Raw genomic sequence first — 25,597 nt, forward strand, 5'->3', positions numbered from 1 at the left:
GAGCAGGAGGCGACTCTTCAAGCTGGACTGGAATCAGAATTGAAAGCTCTTGTTGCTGTAGTTTCTCCGGTTTGGAGTTTGTGTGTCTTTACAGTGTAAAACTGTTTGCCGTGTGGCTCCTGTGGAGTCGACTCTTTAATGACTGTAATGCATCGTGTGCTGGAGGAGACGTCTCCTGTCAAGTGAGTGTGACTGTGACCTTTTATAAAGGAGAACTATGAGACTTATTTATTAACAGTTTACAGTTTGTATCCGCTGACATTTGAATAAATTCACTTTATTGTCTTTAAACTGCTGACCTCTTATAATTTCTTGCATTAAATGCCAGATGTTTGCCAGAATTGAATCAATTAATCATGCAGCAACATTCCTTTTTTACAAAACTCTTTTCTAATATTCACACTTTCAATCAAAGAGATTATTATTACACTGAAGACTGTTTACGTACGATCTGAGTGATTTCTCAGCCTCGTGTTGCTTTCATGAAAACCAGTCATGACAGAAGTTGATGATTCCTCCAGTCTGAGTTTTCTTAGAAGAATCTCATATTTCCGGCTGTATCATTAGCACAAATTCATTTGTGCAGCTTAGTTCAGTTTGAGTTTTGCACATTATGAGCAGGTGAATTCCACAGTGTGTGTTCCTGCAGCGGTTTTTGATCATCATCAGTGTGTTTCTGTCTCACTTACGTAAAAGTTCGGATCACTTCTGTGTCAGGGATGTAATCCCATGAGGCTGTTGTTGTTTTTCTCTGTTGCCTGGTAACAGCTGATTTGGCTCCAGATAAACAACATGTAAGAATCACACAAAGAACACAACATGTGAGTTCACGGATTCTGAGCAATCAACATCAGCGTCTCTGTAAATCGGCTTGTGTGCTGTCGCACATGCAGGATGGCGTCTGTCAGTGGTGTGAAGGTGTGTGTGTCTGTGTGAGTGTGTGAGTGTGCCTGCTGTGGGGCGTTGTGCGTGAAGCCTCAGGTTGTTGTCGAGCAGTGGACTGAGAGCTGAAAGTCTGCGGGTCTGCAGGCCCAGAACTGTGCAGCTCTGCCGGTCCCGGCTGATCCGCAGTCTGCAGGGCCTCACGTCTGCAGGGTGCCCCCCCCAGCCCCTCACCCCATCCCCCCCATGTGGAGTCTGCCTCTCCACAGCTTTCCCACACTCTTCAGCCCCCCCCCCCTTCACCCCCAGGACAAAGGAAGTGTGCCATGTTAAATTATCCTCCACCCCCACCTCCATCTTAGCGAGAAGCCCCCCACCCTCCTTTCTCTTCTCACAAATCTGCCTCCAGATCTGGAGGGAAAACTTACTTTTGCATTTCATTTGTATGTTGTTTATCAGGTTGAAATGATCAGGAGATAAGACATCGATCAACTGATCAATCGACGGCACGCCACTGTATACAGCCAACAATATCCTGAAGGAATGTCACGCCGCTCCTCTTCGACCGAAGCGCATCATCTCCATGCTTCGCCTGCAGCTGATCTTTCTGACTTGGTGTTAAAAAAATGGTTCATAGAAATTTTGCACCGGTTTTGTGTCCCGTGTGTCTGAGGTGACATCATCAGGACATGGTATTTGTTTCCATAGTAACGCTGATCTAAATAATGCAGAAGGTCTAAAACTCCAATAGCCTTTTTGTTCCAGCCAACAACAACAGTGGAAGGACAATAAGCTCTTGAAGTTTGGTCGTTGGAATAATTTATCTCTCTCTAAAAGGATTTTATTGTGATGTTACAGTTTCATTATTATATATGAAACACGCTGAGCTGCTGTCACAGTGTTATAGTGCCGACACGGCTCGGAGTGCTGGTGTGTGTGTGTGTGTTTGAGTTTGACAGTCTGTGTGGAAGCGTGGGAACTCTTTGCCCTGCGTCTGATGTAAGCAGGTGTAAGTCAGGCTGCAGGCCAGGTCTGCTTTCCCAGGTGAGAGCAGATGGGTTTACACACACACTCTCTGATAACACACACACAGATGGACGCAACATACATAGTGACAACTTAAATAAAACATATTGACCTTCTTTGAGGTCATTATGATGTCACAGTGGAAATGACCTTTGACCCTTCGCTTTATCATTTCATTCCATTCAACATATTTTTTGGAATTTAAATTATAATAATAATAAAGTCAATATTCAGGGGAGATGAAGAAAGTCCGTGGCTTCAGGTTGTCTGGAAGATGAAATAATTTATTGTGCTCTGATTCACTAAAGACAAATATAGCGTGTAAAAGCCTGAATGGTATCTTCCAGCTTCAGTTCAATGTATTCAGCTAACCGCCTTTCTTTATTACAGTTTTATATTCTGCTCTTTTTAGAAATCTGCAAACCCACAAAAAAACTCTTCAAGCTTAAAGTTTCTAGTTTATGCATCAAACATGACCACTGTTTTATTCAGGAAAGAATAACTCTGCATAATAAGCAGTAACTACAGCTGTAGCTTATTTCTCCCTGAACTGTATTTCATAAATAAATTTTGTTCTTTCCTCCCCTCTTTGTGTTAATCTCAGTATTTTGGCTTTTTGTTTCATGTTTAGGTGAAATATTTCCAGTCATGTACTTTTTATAACTTAATTGGAACGACAGGAAGAATTTTTTTTGCAGCACTACTTGAATTCAAAAATTTATCAAAAATCACCTCTTGAGGTTTTTGGATAGCAAAATAAAACGTAGCACCGTCTTCCCTCCTAAATCCTGATGAGAAAGCAGAGAAATGTGTAAACCTCAGCCTCAGCTGCTCCTTTTCTCTGATTAATGAGAGACGCTGGAGTCACACCGACGGTTCGCTGCAGGTCCCAGCCTCATCAGCATTTCCACCTCAGGAGGTGAACTCCACAGGAGAACAACATTCGCACAAGAAAACACAGACAAGACAAAAATCATTTGCAAAAAGTCTTTATTTTGAGATTTCTCCGCTGAGACTACATATTCATAAAGGCTTTGACTTTCCCTCAGGAAAAGTGTTCAATCACTTTAACAATGAAGTTGTCTGCAAACACACAGTGTCAACAAATAATTTTACAGCACGGCGATGCTTCCTGTGGGGCATCTGGGGCTCCGGCAGCCTTCACAACAGGCCTAAGACTCATTACAAATATCATTTAAACTGACTCAGAATGAAAATGACATTTACGGCAAAGCTTTGCGTCCACATGAAGACAACGTCTTTACAGAGACGCTCCTCGCTGCAAACAGGAGGAGGAATTAAAAATAAAGGTGCATCAACAGAGCACGACCCGAAGCGGCTGCCTCATCTGCAGGCGAAACACTCTTCACTTTGAAGAAACAGAAATCGTCCTCTCCTTTTTTCTTGGAAAAAGAAAAGTCCATCAGATCAGTGTCCCTCTGAGATCCAGAGCGGCTCCTACCAGGGCCTCCACATGGCCCTGTCAGGGCCCGGCAGCTGCTTCCCTGCAGCCTGGACGTGGCTGTGGGAGGACAGGGTGGGCGTCAGGCCGGCGTGGAGGTGCTGGAGCTGCAGGGGCGTCACCTCCTTCAGGGAGTTCTGGGACAGGAAGTGCAGCGTCTCCTTCCAGCAGTGGGAGTATCCGTCGCTGTGAGCCGTGCGAGCGCCGGAGCTCTGAGGCCGCAGCTGCTGCTTCAGGAACACCACCGTCATCTCCAGCACGTCGGCCTTCTCCAGCTTGGCGTTGGGATCCTGTTTGTGGAACTCCTTCTCCAGCAGGACCTTCAGCTGCTCGATGCAGCTGTTGATGCGATCTCTGCGCATCTTCTCCACCACCGGTTTCCTCAGCTGTTGGAGAGAAGAGGAGGCTGGGTCAGGAAAAACTTCACCACGGAGCTCACCGAGGAAAAACACGCAGCGCAGATGGAAAGTGTGCAGCACGACTTACTTTGTGTCTGTCTTTGGTGGAGAGCTCTGAGATGGGAGAGTCTCTGGTGCTGCTTGGAGCCATCCTGGTGGAGAGCAGAGTGAGCAGTGATGAGACTGAGGAGCCCTCTCCTCTATTTATAGGCCCACATTAGCATTACAAAGCCATGAGTCCCAGGCAGGATTAGCTTTCCCACACTCTGAGGCCAGTGGGCGAGGCCCGCACAACAATAGGAGAGAGGCATCAATTATCTCATGGTTAACTGGCCTGGTGGCCTCAGCGGAGGGAGGCTGCTGCAGATCTGTGGAGGTTCAGACCTCCACTTTTATTACCTGGGAACCTTCCCGCTCTCTCATCTGATCAGGCCGCTGCAGATGTGCAGCAGCCGGGACGGCGGCCTGATAAGGGCCACAAACACATAAAGATAAGACACATGCTGGATTCACAGACAGCCGACAGCAGGTCGGTCCACAGGACCCCGAGACCTGGACTCACCTGAGAGGACAGACAAAAACGCTGTTTCTGGACACCGACAGTCATATCTTTGTTAAGTCATCGGTCATGGGGGGGGGGGGGGGGGGGGGGGGGGGGGGGGCTGCACAGAGATTTGTTGGTATCAGTCAGAGGAAACAACAATAAAATCATTTACCTGAAGACATGATGCTGAAATATGAAGCTGCAGAGTTTCTCTGTATGATGCTGAGAAACCAGATGAGTTAATGACTGTGTCTCTTGGTGGGGGGGGGGCACACTTCCTCTTCAGCCATAAACCTGCCCCCCCCCATCACACCTCCTCCCTGTAGTTGGTCTTACAGACCAGATCTGCTAAGCAAACAAGAGTCAGATATTATTACTTCCCCCCCCCCCCCACCGCCGGCACGTGGATCTGTGAGTCTTTTATGTTGTTGGGGAAGTGTGCACGAGACCCCCCCCCCCCATTTGTCTCCTAGCAACAGGAAGCAGCGTCGTCCATTAGAAACTGCAGCTTCTTCTTCTTCTTATTATTATTATTATTATTTTCTGATGTCACGTGATCTTATTTTAGCTCACAGACATAAATGATATATTTAGATATAGTTACTGATCCACGTGCAGTATTAATATAATCACTTTGTTTTACTGTGTTTGATATTTGTTTTTGTTTTTGCAGACCTTATGTTTTTAGATTACATGTTGTTATTGGAGGTTTTTTTTTTCTTATTCTAAAACTTTGAAGTTTCATCTTCTTCTCGTTATTTTCCTCATCATCATCATCATCCACGTCACGGCCGGCGGCACACTTCTGTCTGGGCTGACAGAGGAAGTGTGGGGGGCAGGAGGCTGTTTGTCGTCCGGACTTTATGGGCCTTTATGGCTGCGGACTGTGGGAACCCGTCAGGTGTGAAGAGTCCACGCTGCAGCGGGCTCTGGCCCGGGTGGCGCCCAGCTCCTCCCGGGGCTCCTCCCGGCCTCCGGAGCGGCACATGTCCGGGGAGCAGCGGGTCGGCGGGTCGGTCCCACTGCTCCCTGTGGAGGCCGTGGTAGCTCGGACACACGCTGCTGTGTGTGTGTGTCTGTGTGTGTGTGTGTGTGTCTGTGTGTGCAGATTGTGTCGACAGCTCACAGCCTCACTCTGCTGGTTTCTGTGCGTAAATGCGCACGGCGGAGGCTCGGCTGTGCAACATTTGCACGTTCTTTCTTTACACTTGTGTTTCTCCACGTTTGTCTACAAAGTACGACAACCAGGCCTCCTATGAACCTGCTTCAAGTTGCCTTTTGTGAAGGCGGAACAGGCGCAGTACGTATGAGCTTCTCCTCTTTGTGTTGTTATTAATTGTGTATTAAACATTCCTGTTGTTCACTTTGCCCTGTCAGCCTCGTGTGTTGAGTCGTTGTTGTGTCAGTAAACCCCAAACACACAACACACTTCAGTTTGTTACAGCAGCACTGAGCACAGACGTACAACAACAACACCACGCTGTCCGGCTGCAGATCCTCACAGCTCCCACAAATATCACCAGACGATGGAAACGATTGATTTGTAGAATTAACTTCATCTTTTTGGAGTTTAATGAAAAGGTCTTGAGAATTGAGGTCATCAGCTGATGACCTGAAGACCTGGAGGTCCTAAAGAGTCCAACAAGTTTTACATGGAAGGCGGCTGAACCTTTTGGTGGTTTGGTTTGAGATCAGATTGGAGATGAGTCTCACAGATCAGGGTTCTGGCCTTCGGAGGACAGTGGCCCACTGGGTCCAGGTTTACGGACCGGAGGGGGGTTTTGGTTGGAACCAGGTGGAACCAAGTGGAACTGTTGGAAAAGCTCTGCAGTGACATCTGTTGGTTAAAATGGTCTGATCTATCAGAGATCCTGAGAGCAGCTGTGGGTCATCCTGGACCGGTCTGAACGGGCCCGTTAAACCAGCCTTGTTCTTTAGAAGGCCGGTCTGTGTGAGGTCTGAGATCAGGATCAACCTCCGGGGTCCAGTCACCTCAGCAGAGCCATCTGTGGGTCAGAACAGGACAGATCCTGGAGCTGGATGTCCCCCAGTCCCACCGTCTGAACTGGTCTGGCTTCACGTCTGGAGGAAACAGGAGTAACTCCCGATAAGACCCAGTTCTGCACCTCACACGGTTCATACGATTTGTTCTTTGCTCCTGCAGGTAAAAACCAAACAGCTCTGTTGTTTCCACAAACTCAGCACAAACATGTAACATTAAAAAAGATTTATTTCAACAAAAACTGAAACATGAATCCGACTGTTACACAAGCTGGACTGTAACAATTTATCATTAAACAAAACAGCAACGAAAAAATCGAATTAAACAATATGCTTAAATAAATAAAATCATCACTTCCCTTTGAATTAAAGGGTGAACAAATTCATTAACATCAATTCAGCTGAATCAACGTTAATGACTGAACCTCCAGTAGGAGCGTCCAGCTGTGGAGTCCGGCCCTTTTCTGCTCCACACAGATGTTTCACATCCCAGACCACGTTGGACCGGAAGGCCAGAGGTGGACTCTGGTGTGTCAGCAGTGTACGAAAGGCCTCCATGTTTTTAAACACAATCTACAGCAGCACAACTGCTCATCATGATGCATATAATGCATTTCTAAGTTATCCGCAGATATTCAGACAGAAAAGACACAAATCGTCATTAAGTACAAAAAATAAAAAATATTTGATGTAGTTTTAAGCTGATAGTGTAACTTTTTCCTCTCAATTCTTTCTTGCTTTCATGCAATGACGAGGCTGAGAAATCAGTCAGATCGTACGTAAAACAGTCTTCAGTGTAATAATAATCTCTTTGATTGAAAGTGTGAATATTAGAAAAGAGTTTTGTAACAAAGGAATGTTGTTGCATGATTCATTGATTCAATTGTGGCAAACATCTGGCATTTAATGCAAGAAATTATAAGAGGTCAGCAGTTTAAAGACAATAAAGTGAATTTATTCAAATGTCAGCGGATACAAACTGTAAACTGTTAATAAATAAGTCTCATAGTTCTCCTTTATAAAAGGTCACAGTCACACTCACTTGACAGGAGACGTCTCCTCCAGCACACGATGCATTACAGTCATTAAAGAGTCGACTCCACAGGAGCCACACGGCAAACAGTTTTACACTGTAAAGACACACAAACTCCAAACCGGAGAAACTACAGCAACAAGAGCTTTCAATTCTGATTCCAGTCCAGCTTGAAGAGTCGCCTCCTTCTCCTACCAGGGCCTCCACATGGCCCTGTCAGGGCCCGGCAGCTGCTTCCCTGCAGCCTGGACGTGGCTGTGGGAGGACAGGGTGGGCGTCAGGCCGGCGTGGAGGTGCTGGAGCTGCAGGGGCGTCACCTCCTTCAGGGAGTTCTGGGACAGGAAGTGCAGCGTCTCCTTCCAGCAGTGGGAGTATCCGTCGCTGTGAGCCGTGCGAGCGCCGGAGCTCTGAGGCCGCAGCTGCTGCTTCAGGAACACCACCGTCATCTCCAGCACGTCGGCCTTCTCCAGCTTGGCGTTGGGATCCTGTTTGTGGAACTCCTTCTCCAGCAGGACCTTCAGCTGCTCGATGCAGCTGTTGATGCGATCTCTGCGCATCTTCTCCACCACCGGTTTCCTCAGCTGTTGGAGAGAAGAGGAGGCTGGGTCAGGAAAAACTTCACCACGGAGCTCACCGAGGAAAAACACGCAGCGCAGATGGAAAGTGTGCAGCACGACTTACTTTGTGTCTGTCTTTGGTGGAGAGCTCTGAGATGGGAGAGTCTCTGGTGCTGCTTGGAGCCATCCTGGTGGAGAGCAGAGTGAGCAGTGATGAGACTGAGGAGCCCTCTCCTCTATTTATAGGCCCACATTAGCATTACAAAGCCATGAGTCCCAGGCAGGATTAGCTTTCCCACACTCTGAGGCCAGTGGGCGAGGCCCGCACAACAATAGGAGAGAGGCATCAATTATCTCATGGTTAACTGGCCTGGTGGCCTCAGCGGAGGGAGGCTGCTGCAGATCTGTGGAGGTTCAGACCTCCACTTTTATTACCTGGGAACCTTCCCGCTCTCTCATCTGATCAGGCCGCTGCAGATGTGCAGCAGCCGGGACGGCGGCCTGATAAGGGCCACAAACACATAAAGATAAGACACATGCTGGATTCACAGACAGCCGACAGCAGGTCGGTCCACAGGACCCCGAGACCTGGACTCACCTGAGAGGACGCTGATCTGATGGGAACTTTTCTTAGCTGTTAAACATAAAACATAAAATGGAGAGAAAAAAGTTACACTATCAGCTTAAAACTACATCAAAGTTTTTGCACGTTAAAGTCAGATGATGTCATTTGTTAAAATAAACAGCAGAAGGAGGGAAACCTTGCAGAGATTTGGAGGGAAAACAGCTTCAGAAAGTAATTGTCAATTAAACACAATTACCCAGCGTCCTCTGGGAAGGCACACTTCTATTGTGCGACACCTCACCCTCAAAGACTGCCCCTCCCCTCCTCCTCCTCTTTCACTCACCCCTTTAGGAGAACATGTAATAAATGGGAAGGAGAGTGTGGGAAAGGAGGTTGGGATCCCGCTCACACACATCCTCCAGTCAATAGACTGCCCCCTCCCCTCCACACAAGAGCCTTCCAACCTTCAGGATCAGATCAGAGGCGCCGCTGAGCCGGGGGACGTGTGTGGGATGTTTCTGTGTGTTTATACCCCCCTACCGATTACACCTCCTCCTCCTCCTCCTCCTCATCCTCCTCATCCTCATCTCATAAACCTCACATTTAGTTAAACACCTGCTGCTGGCGGCGGCACGCACATCAGTCACTGAAGTACAGCCGCCGCAATGCCAGCACACACCCCTGATCAAGTCCGTCATTAAAAATCTATTCCATTTGTCCATTCTTCTCCTTTCCATAATCCTGTAGATCGTCAGACAACCTGCAGGGTGTTGAACTCTTTTGTCACTGAGTTTCTGGGTTGTTCTGAGTGAAGACACCGCAGTTTTATCAGTTTAGAGTGAAATCTGCAACTAAATACATTAAGTACTTGAAAAACTTTAAAAAAAATTTCTTGTGCAGTTCTTTGAAACAAATAAGGTTTTCCTTTTTTTCTTGACCTTTAGCAGCTTAGATAAGATGGTTGCCCTGACAAGGGGTGAAATCTCGGAGTAATTTGGCTCCTTCACGTGTGTTTAATGGCCGTTAAAGTGTGAGCAGAAAGAGGCAGATGGTGAAGCCGCCACAGCGTCCTTTTCTTCTCCGTTCCTCAGGATGCATTTCTCAGAAGTGAGTCATGACACAATATGCAAATGAAAAACACATCATTTGGCCCGCGAACACATTCCAGTGTGGTTCCCCCCCCCGAGCCAGACCTCACTCCACCCAGTTCAGAGAGAAAAACCTTAGAGTCCCCCTCCACCACACTCCCACATGCACACGCCAAACAACATGTCTCCATGGCTTTGAGCCCAAACGCGTCAATGTGTGTGTGAAAGTGTGTGTGAGGACCCCTCTGCACTCAGGAATGTGTGAGAGCAGCGACCAGCTCCTCGTTCCCACACTCCAGCCTCCATTCAGGGCAGCGCCCCACCCTGCGGCAGCCGCCACTGATCCTCCGGACCCTCATTATGCCCTGACCTCAATAGACCATCTGGACAGCTGCTGCACACACACACACACACACGCTGACATACACACCGCAGAGGGAGCAGGTAGATGGACACCGAGCGCTGAGATATCTAATGATATCTCAACTGCTACTGATGATAATCACAATAAAAAACAATTATATCACAAACTGCTGCATCTGGCTGACCTGATGGTCATAATATAAATTCAATTCTGAGCTCAATTTAACGTCAATGAAAGGTTTTATTTATTTGTCCTTTTTTTTTTTGTTATCTCAATTTATTCTGTTATTTATGGGCCTTCCATCTGTCTGAAATAGTCAGCTCAGGAGATATCAGCTAAATCCTGAAGAAAGCTTACGACTGCGACCAAATGAAGGTCTGTTAGCACAGAAGAGGAATCTGCTTCAGAAGTCAGACCTCAGAACTCCGAACAGAACATCTTCAGAAGGACCAACTAAGGCTAATGCTAATGTTCATGCTAATTCTCAGCTGGCTGTGCAGAAGCCTCGGAGGTTCTCCAATTTTGATATTTAATGTGGTTAAATAAACTTCAGGTCAAAGGTTAAGTCCACGTCTTTGATCAGCTCAGACCCAACAGCTTTAAACCACTCAATTAATGAATCAATGCTAAGTCACGTCGCACCTGATATGTTGATGAAGTTACTGATTTAGCGACCAATGAGGTGCTCGCTGTGTGTGTGTGTTTGTGTGTTTGTGTGTTGATTGTGATGACACAGTTTTTGTAGTCACCTGAGAACAAACTTGACAGTGGCACCGTTTTCCCGCCTTCAGAGGCTTTTCTCCGACATCCCAGGAATGCTTTTTTGGCAGAGGTCAGGCTTTTCCCAGCTCCTCTGTGAGGCTGCTGCAGTCACAGGGACACTTGTTGATACTTTATGGTGGAGGACCCCCCCCCCCCCCCCCCCCCCAAAGCTTTGTGGCTCAGGCCTTCAGTCAAAGCCTGGTTCATCACAACAGAATCAGGAATGCTTTGTGCCCCCTTTGTGCCCAGTCTGCACAAGGACGGGGATAAAGCTGACCCCGTGAGGTGGACGACGAGGCGGGAAGACCGAGGACGACCCGCGGAGGACAATGAAGAGTTAAAAGGACAATACTCAGTGTGTTCTTTAATGTTCCTAAAATGCTCGTTGGCTCGTCGTTTCTGATGTTTTAATTATCTCCTTCGTTTCCCAGGAAAAGGAAAATGACCGTCTGCGTGTGAAGAAGCCGAAATCATAAAAGTGGACGTAAAACTGCTGTAAAATGAAAGCAATGACCTTTAATGACCAAAAGTCGGATTGTATTGAAGTCTATGGGAAAATGTCCCAACTTCTCACTCTGTAAAAGTCGCAAGTTTTTGCCTCAATCTCTGATTTGAAGTCTTTTTGAATACAACATGATGTAAATTTATTTAAATGATGCTCAAATGTAGAAATAGGCTGGATAGACTTTATCCAGAATCTAGTCCAAGACTTGGACTGACCTGCCTGCTTCTCTTCCTGTCTGGCTGCCATCACAGCCTCATTTCAGTCCACCTTAAACAGATTCCTGTTTATTCAGGACTCTTCAAAGGACAATCCAGAACCCACACTTTTATCTGACTGCTGTTTTTACATCAAACACATTTCAGTGCGACACATTTTAAAGTGAATCTGTGTGTCTCCTCCTCATGTTTCAGCTTCCACTCCATCAAAGATGAAAACTTTCACCTTCTCTCTCACTTGTGTGTTTTCTTATCATGAGATTTGCTGTCTGTACAAAATGAAGAAAATATGTATTGTTGTGTGAACATTATATCGGCCTCGGTCTCGTTGGAGGTCTGGACTTGGGGACTTGTGGTGGACTCTGGTTGTCTGCAGCACACGTCCTTTGTTTCGAGGTTCAGAGCTGCTGTGGGAAAATTGGGACGGGATTAAACCTTTGAGGATGGAGTGGCAGCTGGGGCTGGAAAAGGCGGGAAACTGCGTTCTAATGGGATTAAAGCAACACGGAGAACAGACATGTGACATTTTTAACAGGTAGTTGAAGGCATCGTTAGAGACCACTGCCCACCATATGTCCGGTTAAATCATAGTTACTACAGTTTGTCAATAACGCGTCATCGTTATTTATTCATATCAGGCTGCCGTGACCACATGACCCCACAACGTTTTAGTCCTAAATGAAAATAAAGGAGCTTTAATCTCCTCTTAATCTTTATCTCTGCTGGAGGAGAAACACATGCGGCAATGTCAAGGTGGGACGGGGTCATCTTTGTCTTTTCCTTTTCCCGCCCTTTCACTTGTATTTCTTCTTTTTACTGCACTTTTTTTTTTTTTTACTCCACCTGTCCCCTCGGGACACTTTCTTTGTCCAAACAGCAATGCAGAGTCAATTTAGCATGAAGTCATTGAAAGTTTCTTTGTGATGAAAAGAGGCTGAGAGTGTGGGAACCTGCCGACTGACAGAGACCTGGAGTCCTCAGCCTCCCCGCATTTATTCCTCCGCTCCAGTGAAAGATTAACATCCTACAAAACATGATCAGTTAATTAAGAAAAGAAAAATGAGCTCAAACAACACGGTAAAAGGTGTCAGCCGTAATCATATTGTGATTATTGTTCATTTTAATGATTTTTTTATTTTTACAGTGACACAAGTATAAATAAATGCACAGATCAATGCAAAATAAAATAATTAAAAAAAAAAAAAAAAAAAGAAGCTATTTCTGTATTTGAAACTATATTTATTTATTTCTGAGATTCTGTGTATTTCCTTTATTTTCACATAACTAATGTATTTATCTATTAATTAATATGTTTAAATACCAGCATATTTTATTTCTGTATTTAATCACTTATACAATTCTACATTTATATATTTATGAGTTTCTACGATTTCCTAAATGACTTTAATTGATTTATTCATCTATTTATTACTATAGTGAAAAATATCAAAACAAAATACTTTTTTGATTTCATTATTTATTTGTGCTTTTATTAAGTCATTTATTGTCTGTCATATATTTATTACAGTACAGACAATAAAAAATTATAATATTAACATTCTGAGTATTATTTCAATAGACAACACACATAAAGCTAAAAGACAACAACTGAAAAGATAAAAACTGATGATCATTCAACAGAAAAACTAAAGACTCATTTCCCAAAGAGACAAACTTCAGAGTGCCTTTTGTGAAGTTTTTTTGGCGGGAGTTTGGTGTCCGGAGAGTGAGCACTTTCTCAGGGACTGAATAGTCCAGCTGCCGCTCACAGGACAAAGATGGGACCTGAGCTTTCTCACACTGGCACCATTCAGTGCTGACAACTGGGAAGTGTGTGTCCCATTTTTCAGCAGCTCCTACAGTTTGCTGCTCGTAAGTGCAGCCATATGGCAATAAGCAGCTTAACATTTCCATGTGAATATGGCAGCAGAGAGTTGAAGCTTCACTGTGACACCCAAACCTGCTGGATATCCGAATCAGTGCTGATCTGTTTGCTGACTTCACCAATTAATCTAAATTCATCTTTTCAGCAAATGCAAACGAGCGTCACAAGCAGATTCTTAATCTGCAATAACTGTCATTTCATACATATTATTTTCATGCTTTACAAAAGATTTGAATCCTCATTGGATGTGATTAGAAACACAGAGGAAGACAAACTGAGATCTTCTTTGTAAGTGTTGTCTCAAGTGCCGTTCCAAAAAGCACTGGCTGCATATTTTCAGCAACATGTAAGTATATCAAGTTTAATGTAGTTTCTGATGAAAATAAAGCAAAGGCACCTCAAAACCTGATTACTTTAAGGAATCGTGGGCCATTACTGATGAGAGACTGTGTGCAAACAAAACAAAAATAAACTTGTGTATCTGTTTCTTTGTCCAACACGTGTCTCCCCCGGTGACACAGTTGACTTTAAATTGGCAGGAGTGTGACGTGAAGTGTGTGGGACAAACATCCTGGGGAGCGATCATAAAACCTGTCTGCGCTTTGAAGACGTGAAGGTGTGACAGGATTCATCCTCAGTCTGGATCGGAGTCACACAAACACACTCAAAGGCTGACGGTGGGGGCGACGTCGACAAGAAGCCAGCCACAAAAACAAGTTCACGTTGATCACATGTTGTCAAACAGATGATCACCTGGTTGCAGTGCAGTTATGGAGGCTCAGAAAAATCTCACTGGATCTCTGTGATATGAAGGGAACCTTAAAAACACAAAGAATCTGAAGCCTCTTTTCCTCTCAAGTGCATCCACATCTGTCCAGATTTGGATTCTTGTCTGAACCAGTCTGAAACTTTCTGGTCACTAATGAAAATAAAAGAAACAAAGAAAGAATTATAATATTATAGTAATATTTATTGTCAAATATGAACTGTTAATTTACAGTTAAGGCAGTCTGAAAATATAAATCTTCCTTTTCTTTTGAGACCAGCTAAACCTTCAAATCTACTCCAGACACTGATAGAAGACTTTTTAAATGGACATTATCAACACTTAATCTGCATTTTATTTTCAACCCAGTTTCACAGCTGACTTGAGTTTTTAAGCAATCATGAATCTTTTGACCCTCTTTTGTTGATAACGCAGCATAAATGCAAGCTGTGAGCAGAGCAGAGGAAGTAACATAATCTAGACAATGTCTTCATCAGGCTCAGAATTAAAAGTTACATTTCTTTCATTGTTAAACAAATAAAGCTCTCAAATAGTTTGACATATAAAAGACATTGACCTAATACTGTTGATTAATCACTCAGGCAATAAAACGTCAACATAGTAAAAACCGGCTGAATCTGATCCACACTGATTTAATTTGCTCTCAGAAAGAGTTAAAAAAAAATTCAGAACCAAGAAAAAAAGTATTAAAGAATCATTTCTAATTTGACTCATTTTACATTTATTCTTGGACATCAAGAGACAGATTTTGTCTTCAGCGACAGACAGGAGTGGGAGCCAGAGCTGATTCTTCTCTGTAGACTTTCTGTAATTAACGTACGAGCACCTAAAACTGCCCAGACGTTGAGGCGGAGTTAAGCTACAGGACGGAGTTACGGATGGAAGACGTGCTCAGCGCTCTGCTGTCGATTCTCCTCCAGATACTTTCACGTCCAGGTTCAGTGCAGAGGTTTAGTCGGAGGGACGGTGGACAGACAAAAGAACAAGGAGACGATCTCTCTTCGTTCGTTTGTTGTGTGTTGAGGATGTTGTAGGTGACTGGACGATCAGCAGGCTTCAGTCCTGGACTCAGCCCATGTAAGGGTACCTCCATTCTTTGAGCGGGACATGAGTCTCCTTCACCACCTGCGGAGACGTCCACCTCAGGACGTAGTGTGGACCTCCAGGTTTGTCGTTAGTGCCTTAATGAGGAGAAAGGAGATCACAGTTTGGGTCAACCAGGACTTCACAGGAGTGACAGGAACAGGCAACACCACTCACCTGAAGCTCTGGCGCCGCCGAATGGCTGCTGAGCAACGATGGAGCCGGTGGATTTATCGTTGACGTAGTAGTTTCCTGCAGCATTTCTCAAGATTTTGGCTGCCTGGTCGATCACAGTCCTGTAACGGAAAAAGGTCTGGCAGGTTTTCACAGCTTTATCAAGAATCTCAGTTTTGTCGGGCTGAGCCGATTAACTTCCCAGACTAAAATCTATTACTCAGTTTTTTTAAAATTGCGAAAAGCCTCCTGTCTGTGCTGGTTTTCATTCAAGCTGCAGATAAATCCCGACTAATTTCTGTTCAGGTCAGGAGGCTTTTCTATCCAGATGTTAAGGCACATTGTCATTTTTCACATAAAAGAGTGGAAAGGTTGGGAGTTTTAAAAATGATCTCTCTGTCTTACTTGTCTTGAGCGAACACGGCTCCTGTCAAGGCGTACGGCGACGTGCTGTCTATCAGCTGCAGCACCTCTCTGTACTCCTTCTCAGAGTAAACATAGACTGTCAGAACCGGCCCAAAGATCTCCTGATGATACCCATTTAAAGATTAAAAAAGGATTGAGTTAGTGATGACCAATAATCCTTCCTCCCAAACACATGCACGCACAACAGCCTACCCACAGGATGTGTTGTGCTTTCAGGCTGTGAATCAGGGCGTGAAACAGGGTTTGAGTTAATCAAACAGCAGATGTTTCTGTGGGGCACGGGTCACGTGTTTGGGTAAGTGATCCATCAGTTTGTCCTGAGTTCAGTCAGAGTGAACACAGTTTCATCTCTATGCAAACAAACGCTAAGACATACTGCAGGTATCAGTGTATATTAAGTATTCTAATTTCTCTTTGTACAAACAGGAAGAAAGAGCAGAGGATGATAAAAACATCATGCAGGAATGAACTGATTCACTCTCAGTTAACAAAATCTGTGGCCTCAATTTTGCGGAAGTAAAATTTAAAGTCAAAGTCTTAAGGTGTGATCACATTAATCTTTAGTTTAGCTTTAGTTTCCCTCCACTGAAACCTAACAGCGTGTCAGACCTCGTTCATGATGGCATCCTGAGGGTCTTTGGTTTCGATGATGGTCGGCTCCACAAAGTAGCCCTTCTTATCATCGCAGTTGCCACCAGCGATGACGTGTAGATTCGGAGAAGACTTGGCGTGATCGAGCCACTTCTTGATCCGACTGAAGGACTGCAGGACGAACAGGAAACAGTCAACTGTGACAAATTTGGACACCCACACACACTGAATGTGTCAAAAAGGGGACGAGGCCGGTACCTTATCATCGATGACAGCTGAGAAGAAAGTGCCGAAGTCCTTCACAGGCTGAAGCAAAGAAGAAGAAGAAGAATAAATCATTAATGACAACTTGGTGCCTTAAATAAAAAACAAACAAACAAAAACAGAAACTCGTTGGTTTCAGCTCTTTTAATGAGACAACTGACTGCTTTTCTCTGTGAGATGTGACAGTGAATTATAAAGTGAATTTCAGATGTTTTTCTTTCAAATGCTTTGTATCAGAGGGCAACAAGGGGAGTTCTCCCCGTTCCTGTGTCGGTTTCCTCCCTCCGTCCAAAAACATCATATTTGACTCTAAACTGTCTGTCGGTCTGAGTGTGAGTGTGAGTGGTTGTTGGGCTCTGTCTGTCTCTGTCTCTGTGTGTCGGCCCTGTGATGGACTGGCGACCTGTCCAGGGTGACCCCGCCCCTCTTCCAATGTGAGCTGGGATTGGCTCCAGCACCCCCCGTGTTCAAGAAACATAAGCGGTAGAAGATGAATGAATGAATGAATGAATATATAATATAATATAATATCTGTATCATCAAATCTACTTCTGCATCATCAACTCACATCTCCCACTTTGATGTTCCTGAGAATGTCCAGAAGTTTCTGTTTGATCTGTGGCCACAAGCTGTCTGGGACATACATCCTGGAGCAGGCTGAACATTTCTGACCTCCGTACTCAAACGCTGAGCGAATGGTCCCCATCACCACGCTGTCAGCATCCGCGGAGCTGTGGACGAAGTGGAAATTCTTCCCGCCGCACTCTGAAAACATCCAGAGAGATATTTCAGGAAAACTGGATTAACAGCCGCGGTCTGACCGTCACAAAGAGATTCTGCTCACCTCCTGCCAGACGAGGAAATGTCCTGTAGGTGTCCAGATTCTGGGCGACCTGTTTCCACAGACGCTTGAACGTCCTAAAGAACAGATTCAGTCAAACCACCAGTGAGGTTGCCAATTCATCAAAACATCATCATCATTAGACTTTTTTTTTTTTTTTTTTTAATTAAATCAACCTCCTGAGACCTGAGCTTTTGGATGTTGGAAGGATTTGACATCCAACTTGACTCTACAACGATAATTGACACGTGCTTTTGTGATCACAAGATGATGACGTGTCGTCGAATGAGGCCAGCAGGTGCACATTAAGCACTGTGGCTCAGACAACCCAAAAGGTCATGTCTTCATATCAGAAGGCCGGCTCTTAGATAGAATTTATGGTTGTAAAACAAATGTAATGATTTCCCCAGGCCAATCGGTCTACAGATCTACCTACAGATGTAAGAGAGGACATTTGCTTGGCCGCACCCTCTGATGATGAAGATGTGACTTACGGGACGCTGCCGGTGAAGTTGATGCCTGCCAGGTGCTCAGAGGCGGTGACGGTGTCTCCGAACACCGGCCCGTCAGCTGGTAAGAACTGGATGATGTTTGGGGGCAGACCACACTCCCTCAGGACTTTGTAGACAGCGTAGCTCGCGGACATGGCGGTGTCACTGGGCTTCCACAGAACGACGTTACCCTGGAAGACAGCAGTTAGAAAGACCTGAGCACCAGACAGCTGTGCAGAACATGGCCCAGGCTGGGAGCCAGAAACTGATCAAGATATGAGACGCTCAGGGACAAACATGTCCAACACTCACCATCACAGCTGGGGTGCCTGCCAAGTTTCCACCGATGGCAGTGAAGTTAAAAGGAGCCACAGCTGCTACAAAACCCTGGGAAGAAACACAGATGGGCTCATTTGATCAAACATAAAAAAACAAAACAAAAACAACAACAACTATTTCTACTTATTGTTCACCTCATTAGAGGGGAGAAAAGGTGCAAGAGCAGCTATAACAAACAGAAACGATTTGCCAAAACTTTATTCTCAGACTGGCATTCTTTCAAAGATCTGCAGCTGATGAGGATAAATAAGTGTGAAGATCTGGATTGCTTATTGACGTGTTCATCACCATGGATGGTTTGTGAATTAAAAGCAGATTGTTAAACGCAGTGGAGTCCTGCTATTGTGTTTTCGAGAAGAGGGGAGGAGCCTCTTTTGGGTAAAAAGGGCAGGGCGTAACACACAGAATATAAAGACAAGCACAGAAACCAGACAGTCAGGTCTGGAACAGGCTCAACTTCATCCCCTTTTCCCGCTGCACCAAGTTCAGTCTGCCCCGGGTCTTTCTGGGTGTTATTTCTTGGCATATTAATCCAGCATCATACTGATTGTTTGAATTACTGAATGTTGGTATAAAGGTCTCTGGTCACAACTGGCCCTGGCCTGGACAGCGTAGAAAATAGATTTTGTTGTATTTATTCTGAAGATAAATACTTTAATTATTAATTCAAGAATCTCTTATTGTAGATTTATGAAGATCTGTAACAATGAAACTGTTTATAAGCATTTCCTCAAATCCTTCAAATCTGAGTTTTGCAAATAAATGTGCCCCATTAAACACTTTAAACTTATTGACTAACCTGAAGTTTCACCAATAGATAGAAGAAAAACAACCAGAGAGACATGTAACAATGAGACCAGCCCACGGAAAAATGGGATTCAGTGTTTCCCGGAGCTGGTTCCCGGACCCGCTCTCACCTCGAGGCCGCGGTACAGCATGGTGTTGGTGCTCCCCTCTGCGTCTATCGGCTGCATCTTCTCCAGCTCGATCGCATGTTTGGCGTTGAACCTGAAGAAGTCAATCAGCTCTGCAGCAGCGTCGATCTCCGCCTGGACCACCGTCTTACCCTGAGAACCCCAGAGCACAGCCACACGGCTTAGCAACACATCTGTCCCAAGGTAGATAATGTCTGCCTCTATGTGATGCTCAGTGTGTTCAGTATTCCTTACATGTGTATCTTTCTACCTACAGTTTTCATTTTTTCCTGTAATCCCTTCTGGCTTTTTCATTTTTTGACCCAGTTTAAGGGGATTTGATGGCTCTGTGTCCGACAAGCGGAGATATAAACCAGTGTAGCGGACGTTCTCCTCTACCTGTCCAATCATAGTCTTGGCCAGGATTTCTGCTCTCTTGGGTCCGCTGATGATGTCGGCCGCCTTGAAGAGGACCTGGGCTCTGTCCTGGACGGGCTTCAGGTCCCACTCTCTCCTTGCCGCCACTGACGCCAGGATGGCTTTGTTTATCAGCTCCTGCATCGGCCATGTTCAGCAGAAAGTACAGCAGTTATGAAACACAACAAGGAGAGTCAAACAGATGTAGGTGTGTGTGACTACAGCCCCCCCTGCTGGAGTCAGAAAGTCTATGAGCCTTGTTGGATAAACAGTTTGTGGATTTTTCGCCCACTGTGTTTGTTTTTGGATGATGGCAGCAGGTGGGGCATTCAGATTTCCATCTTTCTAAAATCCCATTTTTAAAGCGATGTTCTACAACATTAGATTTCTGCCCTTAGATGTAAACACACAAAGACATCAGTGTGTGCATATTGTCACTGAACCTCATCTCACCTTGTCAGCATAGCAGAACTTTGCCACCTTATGTGAGTGATTGAACGGCTGTGAAAAGAAACAAGAAGTTGATCAGACTTAGATGTTATCAGTTCAGAGCAGCAGCTGAGTCTCAGCTTGTTCTGCTGTATATTTGAATAGTGATATGACCCATGGGGTGGTGTTTTCCTGAGGCAATAGTTTACTCAGGTTACTGTAAGTGCCTCAAGTTCACTCACAGATAACTGATATCTGATGTCTTTGGTCCACACATGTTCATCTCCAACCACACATGGGATCTCCTCCGTCTTCCCCTTCAGACTGTCCAAGGCCTGAAAGAGCATGACGTTCATTATCGGGAGTTGAATTCAGTGAAAACAGTGAGTGTTGGGTGAACATGTGCAGTTTTTCACCTTCAGCAGCTCTTTTCTTTCTGCACTTCCCTCCTTGAAGCCCAGAATCGGTTCATTTTTCACTTCCACAGCTGCACAGGGAGATGTTTTCAACCTTAAAACAAACAGAGAGAGAGCCCAAAGTCAAACTGAGCAACTCAGCATGAAAACAGTTCAGATCCAGTTCAGCCCAGAGGTGTCCAGACTGAACTGGCTTTAACTGGTCAGAAGGTCTTATAGAGAGAAGGGAGATGTTGAACTCAGCTCGACGCTCCTGAACGTTGTATCAGGATTTCACCACCAGTCTGACAACTGCTCTCAGTGACTTGACACTAATTGATCTAGAGTTAATTCAGTGCTTCCCATTCTGTCCTGCTGCCTCCTCCTTCACTGAAGGTAACTCAGTCTAAACTAAACAGAAGCTGCGTTTGTCTTCTCTAAGGCAGATTCTTCCTAAATGTGTGTGGGATCCCTCCAGGGTTTCCTGCCTTCTTCCAAAGTCCAAAAACATCAATCTCTTTGTAAAGTGGTGACTCGTCCTGTGGTGGACTGGGTCCTCACTCGACCCCGCACTGGAGAGCAGTGCAGGTAACAGATGAGTGGAGTCGAACCTTCAGGCCTGAATGTCACGTCACAGCAGGTTTGATTATGTGTTTAACTACAGCGACCCAAACTTTCTGCACTGAAGGTCATTGATAGCCTGCTTTTGGGAGAAGAGGAGGAGGAGCAGGGGGGCGCGCAGACCAGCTGGTGGCATTCACGGCAATATATCACACCCAAGCCTCTCTGACAGCCTTTTGCCGCTGCGCTTTTGCAACCTGGTCACCAAGAGAGAAAAACCAGAAGGATCTGTGATAATTTAGTTGCTTGAGCTTTGACCAGTATAAGGGGGGGGGGGGGAAACCCACAAAAAAACACATGATCCTTCTATGAATAAGTCACCAATTCTAAGAAACAACAGTAGGAAAGTGCAGAAGTGTCACACACCCTCCACAAACCTGAATATGGCCAAGTGGTAAATTACCAAGATGGAGGTTTATAGGAATTGATACTGATACTGTATTATTTTACACATATAAGATGTCTGCAAGATGAACACACAGTGTGTCTTTCTGTGTGTGTGGGCAGGTGGTTGTTAGGCAGGTAACAACACTTGGCTCAGGTCTGCAGGTATGGGACAGATGATCAACCCAAGCTGGACTAGATTACGTGTTGATGATGTGTTTCGGATGTTATTAGAGTAATTTATCTGAGTTCCAAGGGGCTGGGCTGTGTAAATCCAGCCCCGGTGGACAGATCCGGACAAGCAGGTGTCCAGATCTGGACAGGTGAGACTAAAATTAGCCGACATGTTGCAACCGTCGCCCCTGACGAGTCCACCTCTGTTGTCCATTCCTATGCGGTGTCAGGTGGTACCTACCCCCGCCGAAACAGAGCCGCCGCCGCCGCCGCCGTCGTCACACGGAGCATGTTTCCTGGCTGGATCGGACCACGAAGAGACGAAGAGGACGATCCGATCAGGTCCTGATCCAGGACTGCAGTCCGACCACTATTAAAGCCTTCCGGGGGGGAGAGGCCGATTCAGTTTGGAAAGCCAGATTTCTTTCGCTTTCAAAAAAGACATTTACTTTTGAAATTCAAGCAATATTTCTGTCAGAATATTCATATTGATGGTAAAAATTGAGGGAACGCTCGTGCTTATTTGTAAAATCTTAACCGTCTCTTGGAGAACCCTCCTCTTCCTTTCTTTGAAATGGAACATTCCGTGGGCGGGTCTGTGACGGACCAATCAGCAAGCAGTTCCATGTCTCAGTCAATCACAAGGCCGTGATGGAGCGCTCCTTTTTTGACCCGCTTCTTGATCTTCCGGGTTCCTCCTCCGTCACAGGCCTTTCGTCAAAAGAATTAATTTACTTTAACACCGTACTCTCATTTCTGATCATTTTACAGCGACCTAAGCTTTGGATTATAATTTAATATTTTTTTTTTACATCTTCTCTTGGAGCATTCCCAAACGTTGTTTGTACTATTTGTGCCTCTCTTTGGTTTTCAACGTTAATTTTGTCAAATTAGGTTAAACACAACAAAGCTGATTGTGTTCAGCGAGTTACCGTCAATTTTAAAACGTTTTAAACGTTCACTTGGCTTTACAAATAAGTCTGTATAAGTCAGCATCCAAGAGATCCATAAATCACAGATAATTACAAAAAAAACAACAACAAACAAACAAAAAAACCCAAACAACAACAACAACAACAACAGAAAAACAACAAAACAAACAAACAAAACCCCCATACGACTCAAAGGATATAAAAATAAATGTTTGCTGGAAACATTTGAAAATATTCCTCAACACATTCAGAACTGAATTATGTTACATAAAAACTGTGATGGCAGGGATCTACACAAAATTCATACATTATTAGTAATGGAAAAAATGATGAGAAAAGTCTGCACATTGGTTTCCCCTTCTGTAAACAGATCATCCGTACTGACAGAGAATGGTCAGGTGACAGAGTTAAACTTTAGGCTGTTGCTTATTTAAATACCCTTAAAGAGTCCTCTTTCAAATCACATGTTTCTTGCTCAAGGATTTATACTGCTTCTATTTCCTTACTGGATTATTGCTTCACAGTCAACACTGATCTCTAAAAACATGTCAGCACAAGTTTAAGTCACTGATTTATGTTTGGAGCCTGGAAACAAACATAAGCTGTTGTTGGAGTATTTCCAGTTTCCTGGGTGTTACTGAATTTGTGGTAATTTTAGAATAACAGAATAATCAGATAAATCAGAATAGCAGTGACTCTGGCTCCTGTATGTTTGCTTCTTGAGTCTTTCTTCCAGATCTATATTCTTTATGTGTAAACAATCTCGTTTTTTGTTCGTTTTGTTTGATTTACAAGACTTTGTGGCTAATGATCGTTTTCCTTGACAAAAAAAAGCTGTGATTTCTTCAGCTTTAAAAATCGCTCCTGAAAGTCATGTATAATACTTCCTTCATTTTTTTAAATAAAATAAATAAAATCAAATCAAACTTCACTGTCATTTTTCTTTCGCGTTTTGACCAGAACAGTATTTTTGGACCAGCTGCCGCTCCGTAGCCTGAGAGGTGTTGACAGAGAGAGACTGTTGTGGGAGAAATTAGCTTTTTCCTCCGGACTCCAGCGGGACATATCCCATCTATCTGCCCCAACATTAGCCTCTCTGACGGGCCACAGCTGGAGGACCGGCTCGGTTGACCAAACGGCGGCGGTGAGTGCCAACGTCGAGTTCATTTAGCTGCTAGCTGCCGCTGTTAGCCTCCAGCTAACGCTGATCTCTCCGAGGGGGGCGGGCAGAGCAGCCGGGCTCGACCCGCACTGGGTCCGGGGGAAGAGCTCCAGCACAGCCGGCCTCCACCCACACGGGGGTCCGGGGGGGCTGGGAAGGGGGTTTTATGTAAACAACCGGGGGAACAGGGTTGGACTCGCAGCAGCTAGCTGACATGCTAAACTGGGGTTCACTCATATTGTCACCGTGAGGAAACCTGGTATTAAAGTAGCTGCAGTGAAGGCACCTGCAGCAAAAGTATCAGCTGTCAAACGAGCTGCGGTTAGAAAGTATCTGCAATAAATGCACCTGCAGAGAAAAAGTATCAGCAGTGGAATTGGAAGCATTTGCATTTAAAGAACTTCTTCTAACAGTATTTGCAGTAAATACATTGAAGTGCTCTGAGCTACGTGCAGTAAAACTGGCTGGATCCCTGAATGTGCTCCTGTGTGTCAACAGTGTGTAGGCTGCAGCTGACTCCAGTCAGACAGCATGAGTGCTAAAGGAGGAGGCACAGCTTTGACCCGCCGCAACTACAGACTGTCTTCAGACACAGACAAACCCAGAGCTACAGGTATGATCCTCCGGAGGAGCCCTGCACACACACCTCACACACACCTCACACACATCCTGTACAGATTCCTTGTTGTTGCCGACTCAGGCTGACTGTCGTGGAGTTATTTTTCTTCATCTGTCTCACAGCAGAGTGAAAACCTTATTTTTTATTTATTTATTTATTTTTTATTTAGACCTGAACATTTTCGGAAAAAGCTTTTTAAAATGGGTCTTCTTCTGTATCCCTCTCTCAGGTATTGTGAATGAGAAGCTGCTGAGTGACTACCTGCATCATGTGTTTCCCTCCTCCAAACAGGGACCTGCAGTGGCCTCCCTCAGGTGACAGTCTGCACATCCTCTCACTACAGCAGCGTCTCAGTCGCTGCTGCAACTCATCATTTACTGCAGTATTAGTTAATCTATGGACTGTACTTTAAATTACTGCTTTGGTTTATAAATGATGCTATTACCATCAATATTTAGTTGATGTAGGTTAAAATTAGATATTTATCCATCACTGTAAGTTTTGAGGACAAACAGGACTGAGATGTTGTTGCTGATGATGCTGAAACTCTTGATAATGCTTACCAAGCACTTTATCAGGGACGTCTGAGCAGCTGCTTGTTTGTGTAGTTATTCAATCAGCCAATCATTTGCCAGCAGTGAAATCCATGAAGTCTTTCAGGTTTTGTTCATTGAGTTTGATACTGTTATGATTGTTGGTGATACAAGGGATCATTTGAGCTTTTATCCATCTGTGGATGAGAGAGAACAGAGGAAAATTAACAGACTGGGAGCTGATAGAAAGGCTCAGATAATCAGTCTTTACAGGTGCAGTGAGCAGAGCAGCAGACCACATCAGATTTCCCTCCTCTCAGGTGCAGTGGACAGCTAATGACGTGAAAAACAAAACTTGATCTGATGAATCTGGATTTTAGCAGAGACAGTGGATGGAGGGTCACAATTTGGAGTCAACAGCATGAATGCATGGACTCAGCATTCTTTGTGTCAGCCGTCCAGGATGCTGATGGTGGTGGTAATGGTGTAGGGGATGTTTTCCTGGCACACTTTAGGCCCTTAGTGGCAATCAATTAAGGTTTGAACCTCAGAAGATTGCATCCCTTTATGGCCCGACTACCATCCTCTTATGGCTACTTCCTGCAGGATAATGTTCCATGCCCCAAAGTAAAAGTTGTCTCAAACTGGTTTCTTGTACAAAGCCGTGAGTTCAGTTTACTTCAGTGGCCTCACCAATCTACAGACCTGAATTTAATAGCAGACCTTTGTGAAGT

The 25,597-nt window shown here is 44.8% G+C and overlaps 4 protein-coding genes across 5 annotated transcripts in view; 1 reads left to right on the forward strand and 3 right to left on the reverse strand.

Moving 5' to 3' along the window:
* Nucleotides 1–3,366: 3,366 nt before the first annotated feature.
* On the reverse strand, nt 3,367–3,919 carry LOC115044096 (transcription factor HES-5-like). The gene is made up of 2 exons (XM_029502939.1): nt 3,857–3,919; nt 3,367–3,756 (listed from the first exon to the last, which is right to left on the reverse strand). Exons 1-2 carry the CDS (start codon nt 3,917–3,919, stop codon nt 3,367–3,369), a joined length of 453 nt encoding a protein of 150 aa, XP_029358799.1.
* Nucleotides 3,920–7,537: 3,618 nt separating this feature from the next.
* Nucleotides 7,538–8,090, reverse strand: LOC115044132 (transcription factor HES-5-like). Its single transcript, XM_029502991.1, has 2 exons — nt 8,028–8,090; nt 7,538–7,927 (listed from the first exon to the last, which is right to left on the reverse strand). Exons 1-2 carry the CDS (start codon nt 8,088–8,090, stop codon nt 7,538–7,540), a joined length of 453 nt encoding a protein of 150 aa, XP_029358851.1.
* Nucleotides 8,091–12,980: 4,890 nt separating this feature from the next.
* Nucleotides 12,981–22,004, reverse strand: aldh4a1 (aldehyde dehydrogenase 4 family, member A1). Its single transcript, XM_029502016.1, has 15 exons — nt 21,859–22,004; nt 20,460–20,553; nt 20,286–20,378; nt 20,068–20,115; nt 19,597–19,752; nt 19,201–19,350; nt 18,257–18,331; nt 17,948–18,135; nt 17,457–17,530; nt 17,181–17,377; nt 16,607–16,654; nt 16,367–16,519; nt 15,737–15,858; nt 15,335–15,453; nt 12,981–15,255 (listed from the first exon to the last, which is right to left on the reverse strand). Exons 1-15 carry the CDS (start codon nt 21,906–21,908, stop codon nt 15,143–15,145), a joined length of 1,680 nt encoding a protein of 559 aa, XP_029357876.1. The 5' UTR covers nt 21,909–22,004; the 3' UTR covers nt 12,981–15,142.
* Nucleotides 22,005–23,535: 1,531 nt separating this feature from the next.
* rnf123 (ring finger protein 123) overlaps nt 23,536–25,597 on the forward strand; it is a 101,644-nt gene continuing 99,582 nt past the window's right edge. For both annotated transcript variants that reach the window (XM_029501423.1, XM_029501422.1), the window contains exons 1-3: nt 23,536–23,693; nt 24,210–24,324; nt 24,560–24,644. In XM_029501423.1, coding sequence (XP_029357283.1) covers nt 24,243–24,324; nt 24,560–24,644 — 167 coding nt within the window. In that variant the 5' untranslated portion in view covers nt 23,536–23,693; nt 24,210–24,242. The remainder of the gene's footprint in view (nt 23,694–24,209; nt 24,325–24,559; nt 24,645–25,597) is intronic.

Source organism: Echeneis naucrates, chromosome 5, assembly GCF_900963305.1.
Source record: "Echeneis naucrates chromosome 5, fEcheNa1.1, whole genome shotgun sequence".
Taxonomy (NCBI): domain Eukaryota; kingdom Metazoa; phylum Chordata; class Actinopteri; order Carangiformes; family Echeneidae; genus Echeneis; species Echeneis naucrates.

Coding starts and splice junctions, on each gene's coding strand:
- LOC115044096 (XM_029502939.1), bottom strand. CDS start 3,919: ATGGCTCCAAGCAGCACCAGAGACTCTCCCATCTCAGAGCTCTCCACC. Junction 3,757..3,856: donor CCACCAAAGACAGACACAAA/GTAAGTCGTGCT, acceptor TCTCTCCAACAG/CTGAGGAAACCGGTGGTGGA.
- LOC115044132 (XM_029502991.1), bottom strand. CDS start 8,090: ATGGCTCCAAGCAGCACCAGAGACTCTCCCATCTCAGAGCTCTCCACC. Junction 7,928..8,027: donor CCACCAAAGACAGACACAAA/GTAAGTCGTGCT, acceptor TCTCTCCAACAG/CTGAGGAAACCGGTGGTGGA.
- aldh4a1 (XM_029502016.1), bottom strand. CDS start 21,908: ATGCTCCGTGTGACGACGGCGGCGGCGGCGGCGGCTCTGTTTCGGCGG. Junction 20,379..20,459: donor AAAGAAAAGAGCTGCTGAAG/GTGAAAAACTGC, acceptor ATGCTCTTTCAG/GCCTTGGACAGTCTGAAGGG. Junction 20,116..20,285: donor ACATCAGATATCAGTTATCT/GTGAGTGAACTT, acceptor TTCTTTTCACAG/CCGTTCAATCACTCACATAA.